At 44.7% G+C, this 24,124-nt stretch overlaps 1 protein-coding gene across 1 annotated transcript in view; it reads left to right on the top strand.

The window, feature by feature from the left end:
• The first annotated feature begins 704 nt into the window (after positions 1-704).
• The window catches only part of LOC137540992 (protein-glutamine gamma-glutamyltransferase E-like), a 38,467-nt gene continuing 15,047 nt past the window's right edge, over positions 705-24,124 (top strand). The window contains exons 1-9 of the mRNA XM_068262149.1: positions 705-742; positions 5,223-5,396; positions 5,604-5,837; positions 5,922-5,939; positions 8,478-8,599; positions 9,620-9,748; positions 10,715-10,883; positions 13,673-13,799; positions 19,702-19,802. Of these exons, the coding sequence (XP_068118250.1) occupies positions 712-742; positions 5,223-5,396; positions 5,604-5,837; positions 5,922-5,939; positions 8,478-8,599; positions 9,620-9,748; positions 10,715-10,883; positions 13,673-13,799; positions 19,702-19,802 (1,105 nt within the window). The 5' untranslated portion in view covers positions 705-711. The remainder of the gene's footprint in view (positions 743-5,222; positions 5,397-5,603; positions 5,838-5,921; positions 5,940-8,477; positions 8,600-9,619; positions 9,749-10,714; positions 10,884-13,672; positions 13,800-19,701; positions 19,803-24,124) is intronic.

Here is a 24,124-nt window from a genome sequence, read left to right as displayed (position 1 = left end):
TACATGCAGTGTAGAACCTTTTGAGCTGTGTTTGCTTTACTTCAGAATTTTTCCACAGAAAACAATATTTTATGCACATATTCCACATTTGTAATGATGAACATGTAATGACTTTTTCACTATTACCACCATGTTACCGCACTATTAACGACCTTTACTGGCACTTCGAAACATTTTTGTGAATGTGAAAGAAAGTAGGGATGATCAATAATATGCAAATACTTCTGAATTTATGCAAATGTAAGTAAATGTTTAGGCAAATATATGCAGCTTTAGGCCTCCTTTCCACGAACTGTTGATAGGCAGTGAAATGCCTTTTAAACTCTCTCAACTGCTCACTGCTGCCTAGTAACTGCTTGTTGCTGTGTGGTAACTGCTTACTTCTGCCTGGTAACTGCTTGCTGAGCACACAGCTCGACAGTCCGTGGAAAGGAGGCCTGAAAATGGACCAAGTCAAGTCCCGCCCAGATTTAAATTGATTGGTCCACTTCCAAGCTGCATAATTTTGAATACAGATTTGCATAATCCTGCATCAATTTGGAATGTTTTACATCCCACTGACCATCTCTAATTGAAAGCAATGTGGCCACACCCCATTGCTGCTATCTGCAAACTATATAAGCAGTGTTTGGACTGAAGTTCAGTGATTATGCTTAGCCAGACCTGCTCTGGAGGGTTTCTTACAGTTGTGGTACCTCTAAGCAACAGAAGATGCCTGCAGAAAGTTTTTCATGTTCCACAAGTAAGTAAGAAACGTTTTAATAAGTAGGGCATGGGAAATCCTTGTTGAAGCTGGTTAGCTTTTATAGTTCTTTTAATACTGTATATTGCAGCAAATAAGGTGACTCTATGTGGTACCCAGTATATAACAGTATATAGGCGCTTGACTGGTTGGAGTATGGAATGGACTGGTTGGAGTATGGAAGAAAAGATCATGCTGTGCCCATAAAACCCCTCTCTTTCACCCTTCTGGCCTGCCCTTGTATCGTATTTACCTCCTTCTCTGCCTCTCAGATCTTGCACATGTGCGCCTGTACATGTCACTGCAGTCCTCATGAGTGAGATCTGAGACTGTAACAGGATAGGGTGTATCACCCGGCATCAATGACACCCTGGTGTATAAAGATGACCCCCTGACTTTTCAGATGACTTTCAAGGGCTTAAAAAGTAGTCTTATATGCCAGAATTTAATGGTTTTTGACTTAAAACTGCATGAATGGTGTCTATTCACAAACATTTCCACAAAAAAAAATCAAAATTTGCAATAAAGGGGTACCTTATTTCTGACTTAACTACTTGCCGCATGCGCGATTGTGAATAGAGCCCATTGTCTTGATTAAAATCTTGTGACTCCTCTCTGGCACTGCCTGCTAATTATACAAGTGTATTTTTGGCGCATGAGTATTTTCCCGTCTATTATATGTGAACTAGTAGACCTAAGCCAGTTTTAAAAACTGGCTCTGGGTCTGTTTAAACCTTCCCTCACATGACCGCCGCGTGCCTGGCCCCCTGCCTGTCCTGCTCCCGTCCAAGGGCTGTCCCTGCGGCACATGCGCAGAACGCAGGGACACACACGGACATGGGACGCAGAGACAACGGGGTTTTATTATAGAGGCTGGTGTGCAAAATGTTGCAATTTGACAAATAGGATTTAGTTTCTGATGAATGTGACTGGTCTAGATTCAAGCAACATGGAATGTGTTTTGCAATCTTGAGTTGGATTTGCATCTTGTGGTCAGCCTCTAGTTACCAGTGTTTGAATGGGCTGTGTGGTTGTTTAACCACTTCAGGTGGGGGGGGGTTTACCCTTTAAGGTTCCTGACAATTGTGGACCTCAGCTGTGTCTCCATTGGGACAGCAATAACGTTATTGCTTATTTTATAGGCATTATATAGGGAGAAATTATGCTACTTTTCCACTTTCACCTTCATTAATTTTTTTTTTTTTTTTTTTTTTTAACATGAAAATTGCCACAATTCTAAAAGTCCTCAAAAGATATTTTGCTTTCCCCCGTTAAAATGATACCATATATCATGCTTCATGTAGCAGACAAGTATTTTCAGCTTGTGCTTCTATATTGAATGGATGTGATTATCAGGGTGGGCACCCCAGAACTGTACAGATTGCTGGGCAGCAGAAATGCATCTAGATCCTGCCCTTAGCAATGTTGTTCAATTGCCATAGTTCTGTCATTTCAGGCAACTCTGTATGTGGTTAGTGGGTGCATCATTTGTTACCTACAGGAAGCTGCTCATGTCTTGCTTAATCCCCAAAGACAGTGTGACAAACCACCTCCAGTATAATTCTAACCCCCTCCAAAGTGGTTAACTTACTGGTAGGGTTAAAACTTCACTATAGGGGGAAAAAAACCTACATGAGCATTAAACCAGATGTGAAATTCATTCTAAAACCTTTATCCAAGAGTGTCCTTTATCACTGTTCTGCACAGTCCTGTCTATGCCATGGTGCTTACTGACCCAGCATGTGCAGAATGCCTACACAAGCACAGAAGCCCCAACCTGCTATGGGGCCGGTAGTCTGCAGAACTGCAGCAATGATCACAGACTTCTAGGGGCTGGAGGAGGTCCCAGGTACTGTATATTCCTGCGTATAAGACTACTTTTTAACCCTTGAAAATCTTTTGAAGAGTCAGGGGTCGTCTTATACGCCGGCTGCCATTGATGCTGGGTGATAAACCCTATCCTGTTACCGACTCTCAGATCTCGTTGCTGAGGACTGTATTGAAGTGGCGCAGGTGCACATGTGCGAGATGAGAGAGGCAGAGAAGGAGATAAATACCATACAAGGGTGGGCCAGAAGGGTAAAGGAGGCATGTTTTATGGGCACAGCAGATCTATTCTTCCATACCGCTCTGATAAACAGGTAGACAAGGAGAGCTGACCAATACACTTAGAGAGAGGGAGAGTTGACCAATCCAACCAGTCAATCGCCCATATACTGGGTACCACATACAGTACAGCACCAGTATATGATGTTTGTTTGTTTTTATTTGGTGTGCGTTGGAAGAGAGGTAGTCTTATACAGCGAGTATATCCCAAACTCTATATTTTAAATGGAAAAGTTTCAGGGTCGTCTTATACGCCGTAATATACGGTAAGTAAAGCATTGTTACCTCAGATGTCCTCTACCCACTTGGACTGCGGCGTTAACCCCCCCCTAGTGACCAGGCCATTATTACTTAATTGGGCCACTGCAGCTTTAAAGTGAACCTTAAGCCAGAAAGAATTTTTTTTTTTACTCACCTGGGGCTTCTACCAGCCCCCTGCAGCAGTCTTGTGCCCTTGCAGCCACTCACTAATCCTCTGGTCCCCCACTGCCAGCTAGTTTCGTTTTTGTATGCGTTGCGGCCTGCAATAGCGCTAATTACAGTCGGGAATGCGGGAAAAGCTATGCATGGCCAATCCTGACGGGCTTGTCGGCAAAAACGAAACTAGCTGGCAGCGGGGGACCAGAGGATTAGTGAGTGACTGTGAGGGCACTTTGGGCTTTTTGGTTCTTAGGAAGAGGGCCCCATGCTCATTTTTCTGGGGTTCCGGTGGGTTGTTGCTGCACCAGAGCTCAAGTGGACACTGTTTTAACCAGAAACACTTTTTCACTGGTTTGCTGTCCTTTTACTGCTTACAATCGCGCATGTTTAAAGCTCTCAAGGGCTGCAGAGGATGGCAAGGAGGGATGCATTTAGCCGGCAGGCCTTGTTTGACACCTGTGCACTAGTGAATCATGCAGCAACTGGTTCCACTCTCTGCTAAAGAACTATTCTGCTTCAGCATTTTTTTTTTCTATAACTTTGGTAATTTATGAAGAGCCCCTTGTGGGTCAATTTAAAATAAAAGGCTGTACAGGGAAAATGCCGCATTTGGTGCATTAGACTTTTGTGTGCTAATTCATAAAAATTTTTACACTTGTGATAAAAGTTTGAGGATTTCCCAAACTAAACTAGCGGTGCTGCCTTAGGCCCGGTTCACACTTGCGGTGGCCCTCCGGAATCGCCGTGCCGGAGCCGCACCGCCTGCAGAACGGACGGAACGGACGCACGGCATAGCAATTAAAGCCTATGCGTCCGTTCACATGGGTCCGTTCTGCAGAACCGGACCGGATCCGGGCCCCGGCCTCCGTTCCAACATGCGCTATTTTTTCATCCGGCCCCTCCGGCAGCCGTATCCGGGGTGGAGCCGGACTGCACCATCCGGCCAATACAAACAAATGGGAACCGGAGGCCGCACAACACACTGGCTGAGAAATCCGGATCTTCTACCCCACTTCCTATGCGGATTTTTGCGGCGATATTGGCTGGGGACACATGGGCAAGCATTTTGGAGTGGAGCAGCACGAGCTGGAGGTGTTGGCAGGATGTTGGCAGCATGTCGGAGGTGGAGGTGAGTGCTAAACAGCAGAGGGCCTGATTCCACAGGTCCCCCTTCTGCTGACCTCCCAGACCCCAACCTTTTTTTTTTTTTTTTTTACGTATATTTTGCCAAACGGATCCGGATCGCATCCTGATTACCACCTGATGCAACCTGACCGGATCCGGATCAGAACCGTACGGTTCCGATCCGGATCTGGTCCGGATCCGGTCAGGTCATCCGGTCCGTTTGGCAAACAACCGCTAATGTGAACCGGGCCTAAGTTGATAGATTTTCTCCTGCAAAGACAGTGTTACAATAAGGGGCATCTCCAACTTTCCTTTAGATGTGCAAACTGCATCTGTTTTCCCTGAATCTATTTGACTTTCTAAACGAGCAGCTTAGAACTTCAAGAAATGTTACACATGCAGGCTTTCTGATGTGAAAGGTATCTGAAAACAGGTACCCAAGAGGTTAAACGCAGCCTGGTGTATTCTGAAAGTCTTTTTTTTTTTGTCTGCTCTCACCGCTGCTGCCTGGGAGATCGGTCTCCATTACCTTTGCTCTTATCCACACCCTTATCACCACTTCAAAGCAAGCAGTATTCTCTACCCCAATACCACCTGCTCTAATCTTTATGAATTGACATTTAGTGATGTGTTGAGATAATCATCGCATAAGGCGGTAATTTACCTCACTGCTCAGGAATTTCAGCTTTTCATGCAGTAACAGCTTTTATGAATTGACATTTTGCTAAGTGTTTGGTAAAGTCAGCTGTTTTGAGCATTACCCCATGTGGGAATGCTTTATGAATTGACCCCATTGTTGTATGCTGCATCTGAATTTCTGGTCTTTCAGGCTTGCACGTTATGAGTTCAGACCTCTTGCAAAGTGCCAACCATGCAGCGCATCGAACAAATGACTACATGACCAACAGCCTTGTTGTAAGGAGAGGTGACCTATTCTCAATCCATCTTGTATTTAACAAGCCTGTGAGGACTGAAGACCACCTCAGCTGGTGGGCTGAGACAGGTAAAGCAAAATGTCGGAGTGCAAATTCTGAGCTGGTTGGGCAAATTTCACTATAGAAAATGGAACCTACATGTACAGCTTTTTTTTTTTTTTTTTTTTTTTTTTTTTTTTTTTTCCCCCTTAGTATACAAATGTTTAGGTTAATTAACCAATTCCTAGGTAGATTCCTGCCAACTGCTAATTTTTTTTTTCTCACCTCCTTCCTAGGCTCTCATCACACTAACTCTAAAATAATCGTGCCAATAACCAGCTCTGATGGTGGGAAACCTTGGCATGTGACCTCAGTTGCTGACAGTGAGACCTCCATGACTCTTACAATCAAATCTCCAGCTGATGCAGCAATTGGACTGTATCATATGGGTGTGAAATTCACCTCTAGGGAGAACCATACATATAAAAACCTTGGTGAATTCATTCTGCTCTTTAACCCCTGGTGTACAGGTAATTTCCCACATCTGTATTTAATGTTGACTTGTGGGGTTTACATGTTTCTCATAACATGGCTAAAATTATCTTTCTTTCTAGGTAAAGGAGTTATAAGATGTAGGTGGCAGATGTTAAACAAGGTGACCTACATTGCACAACACAATATACTGTACATGATGTACATCTCAGAGGGGCACCTCCTAGACATACCACCTGACACACCCTAGTGATCCATACCATGGAGAATTTAAAGGACAACTAAGGCAAGTGGGATATGGAGGCTGCTAATACAAGTGTCCTTGCTATCGTGCTGATCCTCTGCTTCTAATACTTTTAGGCCTCAGTCATTGTGGGACTTTGTGTTGTAATGCAACATTAACCCCTTCAGGGCCGGCTGCCTACCACCCTTGAGGACCAGGCATTTTACATACAGAGGGGTCAGGCAGCTGGATCCCTACTGTGGGCACTTAGCTTTGGTCCCCCCATGTGGCCAGGTGTCGCCGTATTGATGGCAGTCTTTACTTACCTGTCAGGCTCCAGCGATAACAGCTGTAGACACCTCCTCTCTCGCTGGCTTCCTAGCTCGTACTGATGCTAAGTCCCGGGTCGCGGCTTGATGATATCAAGCCAGGACCCGCCACTTAGCATCAATACAGCAGGGATGTCGGCCAGAGCAGAGGGAAGCGCTGATCATCGGAAGGTGAGTGGATCCTCTTCTTACCGCCGCAGCTCAAGTGATCACTATGATCCGTCGGCAATCATAGTGATCTTATGTTGGGGCGCGCGTTGCCACAAGTACTAGGAGCAATCTGCCTCACACAGCTCTGCCTCTGATTAAAAATCCTCAGTTTTAGAGAAGTGTCAGGCTCTTAAAGGGCTAAACCATTTTCCTACACAGGGAAACTCCTCAGTGTATAGTTTAATAATCGCCTTGCTGAAATCTTATTCAGATGGTAAAATATTCCAGCAATGTGTTCTTCTTGTCTTCTGTTCTCTGATTAAGATCCTGATAATGCCTTTGTAAAAAAAAATCTCTCCCCCTCATAGCAGCCTACATAGTAGATGCAGCCTGGAAGCAAGCCAGTTCGTCAGTCAGGAAAAGAGTATACACATCTCCCTGCTAGTTATGTTCAAGCAATATTACAGCTCATCTAGTTACTGGTTACCGCCTCAGGTCTCCTGCATGCTGACAGTCAAGTATGTTTGTGAGCTGTGAGGATGGATGATTTTTAAAGAGTAACTGTCACAAAAAGCTTAATTTAAAACTCCTATAAATTATGGCTCATTTTACTCCAAAATGTAAATTTCCTTTCTCCTATGTTGCTTTCACATACAGTAGGTAGTAGAAATCTGACATTACCGACAGGTTTTGGGCTAGTCCATCTCTTCATGGGAATTCTCAGCATGGCCTTTATAAAAAAAAAATTTATATTCCCTGAAAAATGTATACATTGATGCTGGCCAACCTCACTGCACACTTTTTGTGGCAGTTGGGCAAAGCAACTGCCATTAACTAAGTGCTTTTAAAAATAAAGAGAACCCTCAACCCCCCCCCCCCCCCCCCCCAAGAGATGAACTAACCAAAAACCTGTCTGTAATGTCAGATTTATACTATAAGTGACAGCAACATAGGAGAAAAGTGATTTATGGCTCATTTTAGTAAAGTGTACACTAATATAGAGTAAGCCATTTTCATTGATGGTGTTCCTTTAATGCTTATGGACTGGTATTGATGCAGTTATCACAAGGTGGTGCACTATTGACAAATTTAACAATGGGCATTCCCAGGGCCAGATCTACCATTAGGCACATGCCTACAGGCACCTGATGGAAAGGAAGCTCACTCCCAAAGTGCCTTCCTCTTTCCCTATGCAGAGTCCTGAGCAGAGCATAAATGTGAGGTTACTTACCTGGCTCTCTGCATTCCACTGAACAGATCTCCCTTTAGCCAGAAGGCAACTCTAGCTGCCTAATACTTGGGGACACCTCTAGCTACCTAATACTAAGGGGCACTTGTGGCTACATACACTAGGTTAGGGAGGGGTGACAGCTGGGCCAGCCAGCACACTTGCCAGGGGTTTATGGGTTCATGGATGACCATTCTAGGTTGCCAGAGCAACAGTGCCTATAGGCTGCTGTCATGTAAATTCACGCCTGGGCATTCCATAGCAATTACTAACTTGAAATACTGAATAAGTGTTTCACACTGAATAGCCGCTTCAGTAGAAACAGAATCTACACTTGACTTTTTTTTTTTTTTTTTTTTTTTTTCTCCAAATGGTCAATCATACCCACCTCCACGTAGTATGAGGGTTAATGGATTTTGAATATATGGTATAGGTCGGTTATGGCTAACCTTGGCACTCCAGCTATGACAAAACTTACAAATCTCATCATGCCTCTGCCCCCCCCCACCTTGTCAGCATATTGCAATGCCTCATGGGACTTGTAGTTCTGCCACAGCTGGAGTGCCAAGGTTAGCCATCACTCGTATAGTTAATCTTACACCATGGAAGTGGGTTAAATTGGGCAATAAAGTTTAAAACCTACTACACACATTTTGATCAGCTGCAGAGTCTTCAGGCCACTGGAATAAAGTTGCAGAAAAGCTAAACATTATGGCTTGCTTCTCATCCTTGTGTTAACCCTCGGTAGATGATGCCACGTACATGAAAGACAGTGATGGCAGAATGGAGTATGTGCTCAATGAGACTGGAATAATCTTCTATGGAAAACCAAGTTCTCACCCATTACACAGAGCATGGGATTTTGGACAGGTAATGTCATATGAATTATCCTCTTGGCATGTAACTTGTATTGCCTATTAAGATGTACTTAGCTAATCTCTTTTACATTTTGGCATTGAGCATCTTGGTACACTTCTAAGCCCCTCATTGTGGTGGCAATTAACATTTATGGTTGCAGTGTAAAAAGGACTCTTAGTTGTAGCAATCATGCAACTTGCCTTCCATCAACCTCCATAATTTTTGGGTTTTTATTTTTGTTCCAAGATGCAGGTAGTCCAAGATACAAACATCCTGCTGATCCTGTCACATTTCATTGCACATCGCTACCTGCACTACCCCAGCTTGGTGTGTAAATGCTGAGTATATCACAGCAGCTGTTTTTATGCTCTCTGCGAGTCCAGTGCTTCTGCCTGTCCGCTTGGCCTAGTGCCCAGTATCTCCTACCACATGTAACATTATTACATGTGAGGTGCCAGCACTAGAGGGAGCAGGAGACACAGGATGGTCAGTCACATCACTGGACTCTGGCACAGAGGCGAGCACAGCTTCTACTGCGCTATTCTCTGCATTTACACACTGGGCTGGGGGATTTCAGGAGGGGGACACAGAGGCACAGGGTGACAGTAGCAGGGGCAGTAGGGAGGGAAGTGCAGGGGACTACAGAGGCACATGGAGAAAGGACAGAAGGTGGCAGAGGTAACACAAGGGAACAGGAGGCAGAAGAGGCACAGGGGACTGAAGGAGGCACAAAGGGGAAAGATGGATGCAGAGGTACACAGTGGCAATTGCCTGCAAATTATGGTAAGCAGAAGCAAGTAATACCCATGGGGTGGGGTTCAGGGGGCAGGGCTTAATCAAACATGGTGCCCAAGGCAATGGCCTGTACTGCTTATGCCTAAACACCCCTGGATCAAAGCTAGTGGGAAAAGGGCCCTTAGGCTGTAGGGATATATGGCTGCACAGCTTAAAAACTCTTGAGACTTTCATGCTTGTGGGAAACTGAGGCACCACTTTGTCATCAATAAATGGCAGTTTCTTATCTTCTTTCAGTTTGAAGAAGGCATCTTAAACATCTGCCTAAAGCTCCTGAATAAGGGTATAAAGTGCAGCAAGAGTACTACCAAAGATGTTCCTCACATGGGTGACCCTACCTATGTGGCAAGAACTTTAACTGCTATGGTGAGTTAACTACTGCAGAAATGGCATTGTAAATGAACTTCCTATGAGACCTAGTAGTTTTTTTTTTTTTTTGTTTTTTTTTTTTTTTTTTACAAAAGTATCTGGACTAACGTGATAGGTGTATGTAATGCTGTCCCTGCATGCCTTTATGCGGTGTGGGGCTTTTCCCTACTGCAATTTGCATACCTGAATTCTTAATCTCTTAGGCCGGTTTAACACTGCAAGTTGGCGGCAGTGGTGTGGCCCAGGGGCTGGATGTGCTAAAACAGGGGTAGGGAATGTTGGCTCTCCAGCTGTTAAGGCACTACAAGTCCCACTATGCATTGCAGGAGTCTGACAGCCACACACGATTAATAAAGGCAAATGCATGCTGGGATTTGTAGTTTTATCACAGCTGGAGAGCCAAGGTTCCCTACCCCTGTGCTAAAACATGCCTTTGGGGATTACAGTAGAAGTACATGGTAATCTCCTGGCTGACAGCCACACAAGTGACACTTTCTTGCACTTGTTTTTGCAATATGGAAGTGTATCCCTGCGCCACCATAGACTTGCATGACTTCTGGGTCGCTGCAAAACCATGTAAAGGATTATCCTTGCATCGGAAGTGGCAAAATGTCCCTTCTGTTGCACTGCATTTTTAGACTTTCATTGAGCTGCAGTTAAAATTACAGCATCACCCCAGTGTGAAAGTTTTTTTGTTTTTTTGTTTTTTTTCTCTCCCATCAGTTCTGAATAAAATGCAAAGGCAGCTCCAGGAGCAAAAACTGTACTTTGAACTCGTAATTTCCAAATGAATAATACTTTTGCACAAAAGCAAATATAACCATATGGCATATAAAGTAGGAAAACCTGTTTTTATTGAAAGTCCATTTTTATACAGCCTTAAGCTTCTTACTGCTGTAATAGAATGTTTGCTTGCCTTGCTAATACGGATGGGGAAAGTTATTGGATTTTCTTACTCCCTAGATAAGCAGTTTCGATGACCATGGAGTTGTTGGTGACTGGAGTGGGCGCTACACTAGAGAAGCCACACCTGTAAGATGGAATGGAAGTGTTGAGATCCTCCATAACTGGGAGAAGGGCAGACCTGTTAGCTGCGGACAATGCTGGGTTTATGGCGGAGTGCTCTGTACAGGTTCATTGATACTAGCTTGCTAAGGTTGAACTGTTAAAGTGATCAGTAAACTATTTACAACATACTCAATGACTTGATGGCAAGCCCACTTTCATATCTTTAAATCAAAGTACTTTTTTTTTTTTTTTTTTACTAAAATGAGAACCTCGTAATCGAACCAGCCAGTGCATGCTTGTCTTGATAAACCAAATATCCAGATGGCAATCTGGATAGTTGAGGATAATCTTGAAATATGGCGGCCTGGAACCCACTAGCAGTACATTACTAAGCAGTTGATTTGGAAAGCTCTTGCTAATGTAATGCTGTGGGTGTGATCCCACTTGAGCGAAGTGAGCTAATAAAAATCCCCATAGCGTTGCATTAGCAAGAGCTTCTTCAAATCATTAGTGCTTAGAAAAGGCTGCTGGTGGGTTTGAGCCCTAATGCCTGGTACACAATGCAATTTTCCATCTGACAGTGGAAACCATGTATGATTTCCCATTCTGAATTCCTATATCGTTTTTCACTTCCATACAAAATGTGAATTATCAGACCTGTCAGCTAATTGAATGGACCATCAATCTGACAGAAAATTGCATTGTGTGTACCAGGCATTAACCACATAAGAACCGGGCTTGTTTTCCTTGATGTGGGCTCTCCAGCCCCCAGCACAGATTGTGTTGCAGCCAGGGCAACCAGACTTCTAACCCCCCACCTTTTTTTTTTTTTTTTTTTTTCCCCCACTAGGGCGCTGTCCTGCTGGGGGGTCTGCCATCTGCATGTAGTGGGGGGGCTCCTCAAAGCCCCCCCTCCGCAGCAATATTTCCCCTCCCTCTTTCCCTCCCTCCCCTCCTTCCCATGTGCGGCATCTGATAGGATTCAGCCTATCAGAGGCCGGGGATCACCGATCTGCTTTACGACGCTGCTGCACCGTGCGACGTAAACACAGGGGATTTCTTTCCCGCGTGTTTACATTTAGCCTGCGAGCTGCGATCAGAGGCTCGCAGGCTGTTCACGGAGACACCTTGAACTGACATGGAACAGCTGCTCGAACGAGGGCCGTTTCCATGTAAAACCACTTAAGACCTGCCGCCGCCTATCGGCGTTAGGCGGTCGTTAAGTGGGTAAGGCTAGGTTCACAGTGGCTGTAACAGCAGGAACACAGCACATTACTCATACATTTTGCATATAATCTGTGCTTTACTGCGGGCTTTTTTTTTTTTTTTTTAGTAACGCACTGCATTAGGATGCAGCACGCTTTTACACTGCAACACACCTGCCACACTGTTACATAAGTGGTGCATTGCAGCAAGCAGTATTAGAAAGCAGCCATTTAACCCAACACACCACTGAGCCTAGCCTAACCGGTCCTGCAGTAACAGAACATATTCTGCATACCCACCTTTACACTGTTAATCCTGGTCTCAGTATGGGCAGAATGCCACAGTAAAGATGGCATCACAAATGTAAACTGCGGTGAAGTAAGATTTTACAGTGAGCAAACACTGTCTAAATGTGTGTAAACACTAAAGTCCATTTTAAGTATGGAAGCGGTTGACCCATATTATAGACATAGTTGTCTAGTGGCTTCAAGGGCCAGTTAAGCCAGAGGCTCTTCATACACCACGAAGGGTATATTCTTCTGCCTCAGGCATAAGGTGCAGAGGTTGGCATAACCTCTGCACCATTCCCAGATGACAGAACCTTATTCTTCCTACAGCTTTCTAAATGCATCTGGCTAGCTTGGATGTGCACCGCCCCTTAAAGAGAATTGCCTGATTGGTTTGTACCTCCTGCAAGTTGCCTGGCAGTCCTACTAATTTTGGTTGTAGTGGTGTCTTGACTCAAGTCTGACTATATTATTCACATACTTTTAGTGTAGTTGAGCCAGAGACTCAAGACAAAACTGATCTGAATGCTTCTTCAGGGTCTATGGGTAAGGGTATTGGAGACAGCTCAGCAGGGTAGCCAGGTATTCAACAGTGTTCTGTTCAGTTGTGCTTTAATTCAAGACTGAAGTAGATACTTTGAGACAAACAAGACTTACTGCAATTGTACAGCAGCTGGCATCTCTATCTCGCCACCAAGCTGCTAATGTTCAGTCTCATAGGCTTGAGTCTGAAGCAAGAATAGTCTGAAGCGAGAATAAATCTCGCTTCAGACCTCATAGATAGCAGGGGCATGTGTGCCCCTGCTAAAACGCTGTTATCCCGCGGATTAACAGGGGTCCCTTCACCCCCAAATCTCCTCCGTGCAGCCGGGTAGTGCTTGCACATTGGGGCAGGGCTAACCACCGCAGCCCTGCCTCCTGCGCGTCAGACGCATACCTCCGCCTCTCTGTCTTCCTTCACTGAGAGGGGCAGGGGAGAGGCGGCGATGCGTGTCTGATAGACGCGACTAGAGGCAGGGCTGCAGCCATTAGCCCTGCCTCCAGGAAGAGAAAATGTACGACCCAAGTTTTGCGGGGGTGGGTTTGGGGGTGAAGGGACCCCCGTTTAGCCGCAGGATAGCGGTGTTTTAGCAGGGGCACACATGCCCCTGCTAACTATGAGCTCTGAAGTGAGATTTATTCTCACTTCAGTCTCTAAGCATGAACCCACTAATGAAGGAGTTCGCATTTCAGTTCCACAATGTTACAGATGCTAAAAATTGGACACAAATGCATTATTGGGCTCAGGCCCAAACAAGGAGCCAGCCAGGATAGCTGAACATGCTTTATAAAATAATTTCATAACTTGAATTCGTTCATAGAATCTTTGCTTTCTAAAGATCGGTGAAACTAATGGCTTATGTACTGTGTCTGTTTTTAGTGCTCAGATGCCTAGGAATCCCTGCTCGGGTCGTCACAAACTTTTCTTCTGCTCATAACGCAATTCTCACTATCAACCGGTATTTTGATGAGGATGGAAATGAAAAGTACAGTCCTAACAGTGTATGGTAAGGTGTTCTGATCTAGAAACTACTGCAAATAGTCTCGCATCCTTGTGCACACCCAAGAGCACTTTTAAAACGCTAGCACTTGGCTAAAGTTTTTTTTTTTTTTTTTTTTTTTTTTTTTTTTTCTTTGCTGATGTCTTCTAGGCTAAAGTGTAAAATCACTACACAACACTCCACAAATCGCAAGGTATAAATATAATCCCTAGTCACATCCCTGCAATATTTTAAAAGTGGCATCAAATGCTAAGCACCAGCAATTACCACTATGCTAGGCTGTGATGGCACAGATCCACAGAATTGTTAGCGCTGACCCTTTTGGTATGGCAATTGAAATTGACTATGCCTGGCCTGTAATCACTCCATACATTTCAATACTATTTTTATCAGCAGATTGCTAATGGAATATAGAGCCTATCTTAATTCAAACTGGACGTGTACATCTGAGTAGTTTGTTACTAGTGGTGATTGTAACTAACAAATTACGATTTTGCGTACACTTTTGCAATTGTGCTTATACGTAATTATGATTTGCATATACTATTGACACAAATTGCTACATATGTTAAGGAGAATCAACGCAAAATGTACACAAATTATGCAAATTTTTTGAAATACTATTACATACAAAAAATGCATTCTCAAATGCTCACGCAATCGCTGCATAAAGCGATTTTGTGAGCGTTTTTTTCCTATACTTTTGAGGCAGAATTGCCTCACATGGCCCAAGCAGCACCTTTGAGCGGATTGGGAACTAACCATTCAGATGTTAACATTCTCAATCATTGCACAAGTGCTTTCGAAAATCGCCAGTCCTTAATGTGAAACACCCCTAGTGTTAACGAACCCTTAATGTGTATGCCATGAGGATTTATTACTAATTTTTTGCAAATAAGGTCTTGTAATCAATGGTGTACGAGAAAGCTGCACCAGACACCCATTTCCAAACACAATATTGTCACCATACATTATACTAGGAACATAATCTACATGTTAACAAACCCACATGTTTGCTTATCCATCCTGGTTAACTTAATTAGCACTGTTTATTGTAAAGCTATAATGGATGTAAATGGGAGGACTAGCATTTTTATTTAACCTACATAGAAAATAAGGTAATTGCTAAACAAAACTATCACAGTAAAATCCTAATTTGTCCTGAGCATTATATACTAGCTGCTGGCCCAGCATTGCCTGGGTATGTATTTGACTGGTGTTGGCCCCACCCACTTTTTCTAACCCTAACAAACAATTACTACCGACTTGGTGAGCTCTGCAGTCTTTGGCATCACTTTGCATTGAAATGAAACAAATCTGGCTGTGGCTCCACCCTCTTTCTGTATTTGAACCCCAGTCACCCAATGACCAACTGTACCAGGTTTGAGGCTTGTGCCATTAACAGTGAGAATGGCAGTAATTATCACACTTGAAAATCAATAGGTGAATCTTGATTGGCTTTTGTAGGCTCCACCCACATTTCTGAATATTAATCCCAGTCACCCAGTGAGCAACTGTGCAGTTTGAGAACCCTACCAGTGTAAGAATGGCTGCAGTTTACATTTTTCCCAGTGAAATTTTGTATGTCTCAGCCTACTTTTGGGTGTGGGGATGGAAGGTATACTGTATGTTCCAGGTAATGTGCCAAATTTCATTCCAATCAATTCAGCCATTGTTGCGTGATTGAGAAACAAGCTTCTGCACGTCTCAACTTCCACGATATAGAGATATATATTACATGTGATAAGCAGTAATGCTGTTAGCAAATGGGAATATAATTAATAATTGCAGTATTTGTATAGCTCCTTTCTCCTGTCGGACTCAAAGCGCTTGTGAGGCAGCCACTAGAGTGCACTCAGTAGGCAGTAGCAGTGTTAGGGAGACTTGCCCAAGAAACTCCTTACTGAATAGGTGCTGGCTTACTGAACAGGCAGAGCCGAGATTTGAACCCAGGTCTCCCTGGGTTCAAATCACTGATATGTGAAAATTGCTCTCATCCTGAAAGGCTAACTCCAGTGAAAATAAAGTAAATCATTGATAACCATTGTAAAAAAATGAAGCAGTCAGTGTTTGCCCATTTTAAAATCTTTCCTCTCCGACTTACATTCTGACACATGGTGACATTTTACTGTTAGGAGATGCTGCTTTTTTGGCAGTTGTAAACAGCCATTTCCCTCAATGCAACAAGGTTCAAACTGCCAAGGATGATTCTCGAGTTTCCTATGGGAGGGGTTTCACCACAATATCAGCCATACAGAGCCTCCTGATCTGTTTGTGAAAAGGAATATTTTTCTCATGTAAAATGGGGTATCTGCTACTGATTGGTATGAAGGTCAATTCTTGGTCATGGTTTCTCTTGAAGTGGTTAATGCATGCTGACTAGAGTATGGGCTTTTTTAGACTGTTGTATTAACTTGCAAATCAGTGCATCAGTTTCATTATGAAAATTGCAGTTGCCGTGGCTCTGTGGGATTTGGGTTTTGGGGGGGGGGGGGGTGCAGGGTGACAAAGGACTTCTTGCCTGGAAGTGACATGCTAGAAATGCCCCTGGTAGTAATGCAATGAACCTTAGCTAAGCAAATTAAACATGTGGGTCTTTCTCCCTTATATCTTCCTTACAATGCTCAACAGCTTGATTTTAACTTCCCCCCCCCCCCCCCCCCCCCTAAGATGGGCCTTGAAGGTGTCCAAAATTGGTGCTAAATTGTATTCATCTCTATAATATGCTTCTCAACCTGCTTAAATAACTTGTGTTTTTTTTTTTTCTTTTTGAACTTCCAGTAAGTGAAAGGGGGGGCTTGACTCACCATTGTAGTCATTGGGGGTGTGTATACTTTGGCTTTTATTCAGGTTTGCTTTTAAAGCCTGAACTTGTATTCCACTTGACACCAGATTCAAAATGTTGAGATCAGGTGCCATCAGAGCACAGATTGGGAACAAGGACCCATGTGCAATTCACTTTTTCAGTATCTCCTAGGTGATATTACCACACCTTGTCATAAAATGCCCTTTCAACCACAATCAAATCAAAATTTTGATAGCACTTTGACCTACTTTGAGGTACTTTTTTCCAATTGTTAGATACTTAGGCTACTTTCACACCAAGATGTTGTTTTTTTAGGGGACGTTAAGGTCTCATAACATGCCCCTAACGCAATGCCTGGTGGTGCTGGATGAGGACGCTACCTAGAGCTGCGTTATGCAGCTCTTGGTGCGCCTTTTTTTTGTGCAATGTGATGCTGAGACCACGTGGTCCTGCCAGCCAATCGCCGCACAGAGCAGCTACTCCAGGAAGTAAACACTACAAGTCTCTGAGTGCAGTGAATATTAGCCATGTGGCTGGCCGTGGAGGAGGGGAGACCTCCTCCATCACTGAGCATGCGCAAACAGTAATGCACAGCATGCAGCACTTTTTTTTTTTTAAAACTTGCTGCGTTACAATGTAACGCAATGTAGGCACTGAACAGCCCACTGACTTTTCATTGCTGTGCAGTGGGCTGCGTTACAGGCAGGGCCACCCCACCCATGAGGCGGGGTGAGACTTTTGCCTCAGGTGGCACTTCTGGGGGGCGACGCCCGTCCGTGGGTGTGAGGGGCCGCCCGAGCTGGAGGGGATAGCAGGCAGGAAGGAGGTATTGGGCCTAGTGGCGGGGAGGGGGGCCGGACCCCCTCCCTCGCCTGGGTCCTCCGCTCCCCCTCCACCTTTAAAAAGTTGCATGGCTGGCTGCAGCTGTAAGAGGCAACGGGCGGGGATCACTCACCTCTTCCTCGTTCCAACGACTGCGGCGTAGCTGGAGGTGGAGCGCAGGCTAGGCTGGGGCGAGGAAGAGGTGAGTGATTTTCCTAGCCCCCCCCCCCCCCCCCCATTGCCTCTTACAGCTGCAGCCAGCCACGCAACTTTTTAAAGCTGGAGGGGAGGGGGGGGGGTCCAGCCTTCCACCCTGCTGCTATGCCCAAAATACCCTTCCTGCCCGCTATCCCCTCCAGCTCCGGCGGCCCCTCACACCCACGGCTTGGGAGAGTTTGCTTAAAGCTTGCCTCGGGCGGCAAAAAGTCTAGGGCTGGGCCTGGTTACAGGCTGCACTAACGTGCGGCTGTAATGTCCCACTGAAAGTAGCCTTAAAGTTTCTTGGAGAATATAAATGATCTTAGAAGATAATTCAGAAGAAAATTGCATATGGGCCCAAGACATTGCAATTTACCTGCATTGAGTAACTGCACTTTTGTGTCTTGATTGGAACTTGTCAGTTTGGCTGTGTTCCAAACTGCATGATAGTCAGAAATGTGCATATCTTTGATATCCAGCCATGCCTACTAAAGGGGTTTAATATGAATTTTCCCATTGTGCAAACTGGGTGTCTCCTAAACATCCACCACTGTTTTGGATTTTTACTTGTGCATTGCACTAGACCATGTAAAGAAATGAGTGCTGTGTTCAAGTTTTTGTATTACAGCATAGTTCCCTCTTATGTAGCTTTGTACAATAACAGAGCATGGATACAAGAGCAGTTTTGTTCAACATACTATACAACCATTGATACAAGTTCAGATGCATACAATTGAAGTTTAGTTTGTTCATTCAATAAGCTAAACATTAGTATTGGCTGGTTTTTAAAGCGGAAGGGAAATGTGCAAGCTTAGTCCCCTGAACCATTCCAGGCTTGGAACAAGACTTGCTGTGGGAGAGGGTACCAAAGGAGTGTTACGCAGACCTCCTGCAAATTGGATCTGAACTCAGAACTTTCCCATTTGCAACAGCATACCCTTTAATTAAAGACCATGCAGATTATCAGCTGTAATAGCTGTAATGGTTAAGGGCTCTGCCTCTGACACAGGCGACCTGGGTTTGCATCTCTGCTCTGCCTGTTCAGTAATCCAGCACCTATTCAGTAGGAGACCTTAGGCAAGTCACCCTAACACTGCTACTGCCTATAGAGCATGTCCTTGTGGCTGCAGCACTGGTGCTTTGAGTCCGCCAGGAGAAAAGCGTGATATAAATGTTCTGTCTTGTCTGTCTAATAAAGAAACCTTTACTTCCTGCTTTCATGGAAGCACATATTAAGATCCTGGCAGAAGCTGACACAGCTGAAGATCAAATTACAACTTGTGATCTGTCAGATGAGGGGTAATTATGACAGGCTAAACTCCCTATACATACATGGTGCATTCCTACTTTACTTCTGTCCTGTGCAAGAGTTCAGGTCCACTTTAATGGCTTTTGCTTAAATGACTACACCCTGATGGTTACTGCTGGTTGCCTTCCACTCGCCTGATCGGTGGCTTTAGAGCTCTTTCACATTAGGGCAGACTTTGTGCGTTAACGCAAACGGAAGCCGTTTGCGTTAACCAAGGTAAGATGAAAGCCCATAGACTTTCATTTTACCTTTCACACTCGCCGCTGCGTTTCGATGCGTTGCGGTTCTGACGCACCCGGGCGCAGTTTTTCCTCCAACGCACCCACGAGCCGGACTTGTCCGCCGGGTTTACCAGCTACCGTCGCTGATTGCGTCGCACCGCAGATACCCAACGACACACCGCAGGCAGACAACGCGTGCAGGAGAACGGCTCCTGTTCGCGTTGTCTGATGTGAAAGAGCCCTTATGGAATCCTAATATCATTTTCTAGGACCAGACAATCCAGGGCCTGGATTCCCATGCTTTATGGCAGTAGAGCATGGACCTACATTAAATAGTACCATAAGATAAATTGGGTTCAAGATATTTACTGCTGTTGCTGACTGTAGGCAAGTATTATCTAGCACCAGTAATTGGAATTAGCCAGACTCTACCATAGCTGTCACTTTTAGCTGAACTCTGGCACCCAAATTGCCTACCACTTCTGGCTTCTAGGCAATGCCCAGGGAGGTGTAGAATGTAGCTTTATTGTACCATTGCTATGTCTTTAACAGGAACTTTCATGTATGGAATGAAGCTTGGTTTGCCAGGAAGGATCTTTCTAGTCCTACTTATGATGGATGGCAAGTTCTGGATGCTACTCCACAAGAAAAAGGTAAGGGGTTTCCAAATTAGCTCTGCCAGGTGGTTTTTAAAGGCTAAAATCTAAATCTGAGTTCATGCAGCATTATACAAATTTTTATATTCCCCTCAGTGGTATTTGAACATCCCTAGTTATCAGCTGCATCATGTTGTGGTACCTGTGTGTATTTTTATATATTGACTAGCCGACCTAAACCAGTTTTCAAAACTGGCTCTAGGTCTGTCACCACACATGCGCCTACTACGTGCACATGCCCGGCCCTTGGCCCCACCCTCCCCTGCAAGCCACGCGTCACTACCCCCTCTGCACTCTGCATGTGCAGGGACGCAGAGACACTAACGGACACGCACAGGGACATGGGATACTGTGACACTTGCGTTTTTATTAGGTAGGGTCACACTTCATATCAAGATCTCTTGTGGGCTTGAACATTTCCATAAACAGTTAAATATGAATCTTTAACATTTTTCTAGTAAATGTTAACATGGTGAGGGAAGGAAACAAAGAATTGTAATCACCATTTGATGCCCACTTTCTTTGTGTCGTTGCATATACACTGCAAACTTTGCATAATTGGTACAGCGATGGCAGCAGGGGAATTGGTAAAACACTGGCTCTTGTCTCTGTTCGCAAACCTACCAGTCACAATTTATATGCTAGTCTGCTTTTTGCTGGCCTCAGACTTTTGGCACTGGAGAAGCACTCAGAGCTGCATGAAGTGCTTTCCACAGGATGGCATCACCAGAGTGTTCAGCTATTGCTGTGAAGTGCCATGGAAAGCAGGAATCAGAAATGCTGCTTGGCTGGAGCAGAGAGGGAAAGCATACGGGAAGAGCCTGACAGCAGTTCCTGTTCCCTATCCTTACCCATTGGTTGCTGCAGGAACCTCCCAATAGGAAGTAGGCTGATTCCTATTGGGAGGGTGGCTCCTGCAGCAACCAATGGGTAAAGGTCTCTATCGCAGCATGTGTGTGTGTGTGTACTTGCCCTCCTATGGTTTGCATCATAGGATGGTAAACAAGCATACTTGCGTTCATGTTGTAATAGTTGAGTGTCACACGAACGCGAGTATGCATGTTCGTTCCTATGACTCACAATAAGGGTATAAGGGGCGCCCTGGTGTAATAAAAGCATCTAAAAGCAGTTTAAAAAACGGGAAATTTGAGGTAGCTTACCTCAGACGAAAAAATCTTAGTATTTAACAAAGGTTTTTATTAGCACAGGCAACGAGTTTCGTGGGTCAGAGCCCGCTTCCTCAGGCCAATAACTATGCCAAACTAAATGAGATTCAGCAAAGGGAGCCTCAAGGAGGCTCCCTTTGCTGAATCTGTCATTTAGTTTGGCACAGTTGTTGGCCTGATTATTGGCCTGATTATTGGCCTGAGGAAGCGGGCTCTGACCCACGAAACACATTGCCTGTGCTAATAACCTTTGTTAAATACAAATTTTCGTCAGTTAAGTTACCTCAAATTTATTTCCTTTTTTTAGATGCTTTTATTACACCAGGGCACCTTATACCCTTATTGTGCAATCATACCCCCTTACCTCACCCATCTGAGGGGTGGGTACAGACAACAGGTGGCTTCGACCACGGCGGACATCTGTCCCCTTTTACCAAGGAGAGCGACTGCATCCAGGTCCCTCGGGACCACCCCGAGTGGAGTCGGGTTGTCTCCACCTGCTTCCTGTGGTCGGTTGCCCCTCTGCAACCCACCTTTGTGAGTAGTGTCTTACTTTTATTACGTTCCGTCGTTTTTGACATACAGCATTGGGCTCCCACTTGTCTCCTGTATCTTTTCACTAGATGACACCCACATCCCCACTACGTTCCTATGACTCAATCACCTGATCCTCCGTGGGCCACAAGCCAGCTTTGCGGGCCGCAAATGGCCCGCTGGCTGTAGGTTGGGCATGACTGGTCTCAAAGTCCTGAATTCTAGCTACTTGAAGAGTCAATGGTACCATACATGTTCCATAGGCTACTCTTCAACTACATAAAGGATACCTGAGGTGACAAATGTGTATGTACAGGGCCTAGCATACAATTTTTTTTTTTTTATTTTTTATTTTTTTTTTTTATGCCTGAAAGTTAATCGGGTATGAAAGTGGCAGTTCCTGTCTGGGTCAGGACTGAGTCAGACTACAGAGTGACCTTCACTGATAAATTCCAACTATAAAACACTTTCCTAGCAGAAAATGTCTTCTGAGAGCAGGAACATTTTATTAACAATAGTTCATATATATTTTTTTTTATTTTTTTTTTGGGTCATTGAGCAAAAATAAACAGTAAACTTAAAGAATCTGTACTGTGAAAATCTTACATAAATTAACGTTCCAGCCTGTTTGTAGTCTTCTCCTAGCCCCTCTGACATTTTTCGCTGCTCCTGCTGCTTTCTTGGTGATAAAATCACTGTTTTTGTAAACGATGAAGATGGCCGCCAAACAGAAAATACATCATCAGAGCAGGTGCCCATTTGCAGAGGCGCCTCTAAAACATGACTTCACTGCTGTAATATTTCTCCCACTTGTTGCCTTAGCTGCTTGTCTGGGCTTTGATCTGATCTTTCTGTACTCACAGCTGCTCGCAAGGTCAGACAGGCTGGCTGTGAGCAGAGACTCTCCCTGTGACTCGTACACAGAGCCTGCAGGGGGTGTGGGGGAGATGTGCATAACTTCTCCCTATCACAGCACATTCCTCTCTGGGCTGACAAGGCTCGACAAAGGAAAGATTAGCTATGTTAGACAGTGCAACTAGAAAAGGTTGCAGTAAGCCAGACCACATTAGAACAGGTTTAGGAACTTGTAGGATAGAAAAATAAGGCTGAAATTTGTTAGTCTCTTTAAAAAGTAGATTAAGATATTAAACAGTTTTTATATTTACATTTTTAGGAGGAAGATGCAATTTTTTTTTCGCCTCGGGTGTCCTTTAAGGACACCCGAGGTGAAACGAAACTAGTGAAATTGTATTTGTCTTTTTCTAAAAATGACTTAGTTACCCTGCAGTTTTATTTTATATTTCAATCAACTTTTTAAGGTTTTACTGTTTCATGGCCTTTTCTCAATGAAACCTTAATTGAAGTATGCCAGGGCTAAAATCTATGTACTATTGGCCTTTATCTTTTTCCTGCTCTTAGAAGTAGTTTACTGCCACAAGTGTTTTATGGCTGCAATTCCTCATCAGTGAGGGTTAGGGCACATTTCCACTTGAGCGGAAACCTCTGCAAATCCGCAGTTTCCCCGCAGGCGAATAGTGCGGGGAAACTCTGCCATAGGGTGCAATGCTAACGCCGGCCGAATCACTACTGCTAGTGTTTCGGCCGGCTTTTCCATCCGAATCGGCGCAGGAGGCTGCGGATCCCATAGCCGTGCATGGCACGGCTGATGGGATTCCTGTTTTCCCCGCGGACCCGGAAGAGACGTCTTGCAGACACACGCCGCTCTAGTGGAATCGCGCCCTTACACTAGAGTCTGACCTGGACAGGAACTGCCACTTACATACTGGATAACTTTTTCAGGCAAAGAAAGAAAAAGAACAGACATGGGTATGTACAGTGCCTAGCACACAAATAACTATCTTGTGTCACATGTCACCTCGTGAGTCCTTTAAGTCTCCCAGTCATAGTGTGAATCCATGACCATATGCAGGGTCGGACTGGCCCACAGTAGTACAGATTTTTTTTTTTCCTTCGGTGGGCCCCGGCTCCAGGTCTCTGGAGGGCCCCCCTCCTTGTCTGACAGAGTTCCAATTGCTGCCTGCAGCACAAATTCTCTTCTCAGTGCTGTAATCCCTCATGCTGAGAGCAGTGGCGTAGCTAAGGCGCTGTGGGCCCTGATGCAAGTTTTACTATGGGGCCCCCCAAGCACTCTATACATAATTGATACGATGCACCAAAACCTGCCAATGGCAACTACAGTGTCAGAGGTGCAAGAAGGGTATGGGAAATAGCTTGTTAATGATTACCACTGTTCAAAGAATCTATAGAAGTGATTATGAGCACAGGACTAATAGAGGTAATACTATAGTTGAGGGAGGGCCCTTCGGGGCCCCTTTGGCCCAAGTGCCCCAATGCGGTCGCATCCTTTGCAACCTCTGTGGTCGCAACCTCTGCAAAGTAGGACATTACTTTATATTGAAGGAGGGGACTCTATACAAAGTTTTTGCTGGGCAGCAGTGTCTCTGAATTACAATACTGCTAAGATCATGTACATTTGGCCCTGTCCATAATACATCATGACCACGCCCACCTTCCAGTGCATGGTCACACCCTTTTTTCACTGCAATCATGGGATGTGTGGGCCCCAGGTTTAAATTTCTTTGGTGGGCCCCCAGTGTC

This window comes from Hyperolius riggenbachi, chromosome 12, assembly GCF_040937935.1.
Source record: "Hyperolius riggenbachi isolate aHypRig1 chromosome 12, aHypRig1.pri, whole genome shotgun sequence".
Classification (NCBI taxonomy): Eukaryota; Metazoa; Chordata; class Amphibia; order Anura; family Hyperoliidae; genus Hyperolius; species Hyperolius riggenbachi.
This window is presented reverse-complemented; position numbering and strand designations above follow the sequence as displayed.